At 51.6% G+C, this 739-nt stretch overlaps 1 protein-coding gene across 1 annotated transcript in view; it reads right to left on the bottom strand.

Moving 5' to 3' along the window:
* Positions 1-8: 8 nt before the first annotated feature.
* The window catches only part of LOC104404750 (neuroblast differentiation-associated protein AHNAK-like), a gene marked incomplete at both ends in the record, with an annotated part of 3,171 nt that continues 2,440 nt past the window's right edge, over positions 9-739 (bottom strand). Inside the window, one exon of the mRNA XM_010013270.1 lies at positions 9-709. Coding sequence (XP_010011572.1) covers positions 9-709 — 701 coding nt within the window. The remainder of the gene's footprint in view (positions 710-739) is intronic.

Genomic DNA, 739 nt, shown 5'->3' with positions numbered 1-739 from the left:
TCCTGAACTTTCCTTCTGGGCCTTGAATGTCGACATCAGGACCCTCAACGTCAACTTTGGGACCTTTGATACCAAATTCGGGGCCCTTTAGGTCACCTTCCAGCTTTGGCACAGACACGTCCACATCTCCCTTCACTTTGGAGCCCTTCAGGTTCAGGTCAATGTCAGGCATCGAGATCTTGGGAGCCTTGATGTGCATCTCGGGCATCTTGAACTTGGGACCTTTCAGCTTCCCCTCGGGACCTTCAATGTCCACACTTGGCATCTCAATATCTACCTTTGGAGCAGAAACATCAATATCTCCTTTTGGCAAGTTCACATCAACTTCTGGACCTTCTGCTTTGAATCCCGGCATCCCGAACTTGGGCATCTTGAACTTGGGCATCTTGAACTTTCCTTCTGGGCCATGAATGTCCACGTCTGGTGCCTCAAGGTCCACTTTGGGACCCTTGATGTCGACATCAGGACCCTTCAAGTCACCCTCAAGCTTTGGCACAGACACGTCCACATCTCCCTTCACTTTGGGGCCCTTCAGATTGAAGTCAACGTCGGGCATTGAGAACTTGGGGGCCTTGATGTGCATCTCGGGCATCTTGAACTTGGGGCCTTTCAGCTTCCCCTCGGGACCTTCCAGCTCAATGTCGGGAAGGTCAACATCGACTTTGGGACCTTTGATGTCTATTTCAGGCCCCTTCAGGTCACCCTCTACCTTGGGGAGAGACACATCCACATATCCCTT

The sequence above is a fragment of the Nestor notabilis genome, unplaced genomic scaffold (genome assembly GCF_000696875.1).
Source record: "Nestor notabilis isolate BGI_N333 unplaced genomic scaffold, ASM69687v1 scaffold5144, whole genome shotgun sequence".
Taxonomy (NCBI): domain Eukaryota; kingdom Metazoa; phylum Chordata; class Aves; order Psittaciformes; family Psittacidae; genus Nestor; species Nestor notabilis.
This window is presented reverse-complemented; position numbering and strand designations above follow the sequence as displayed.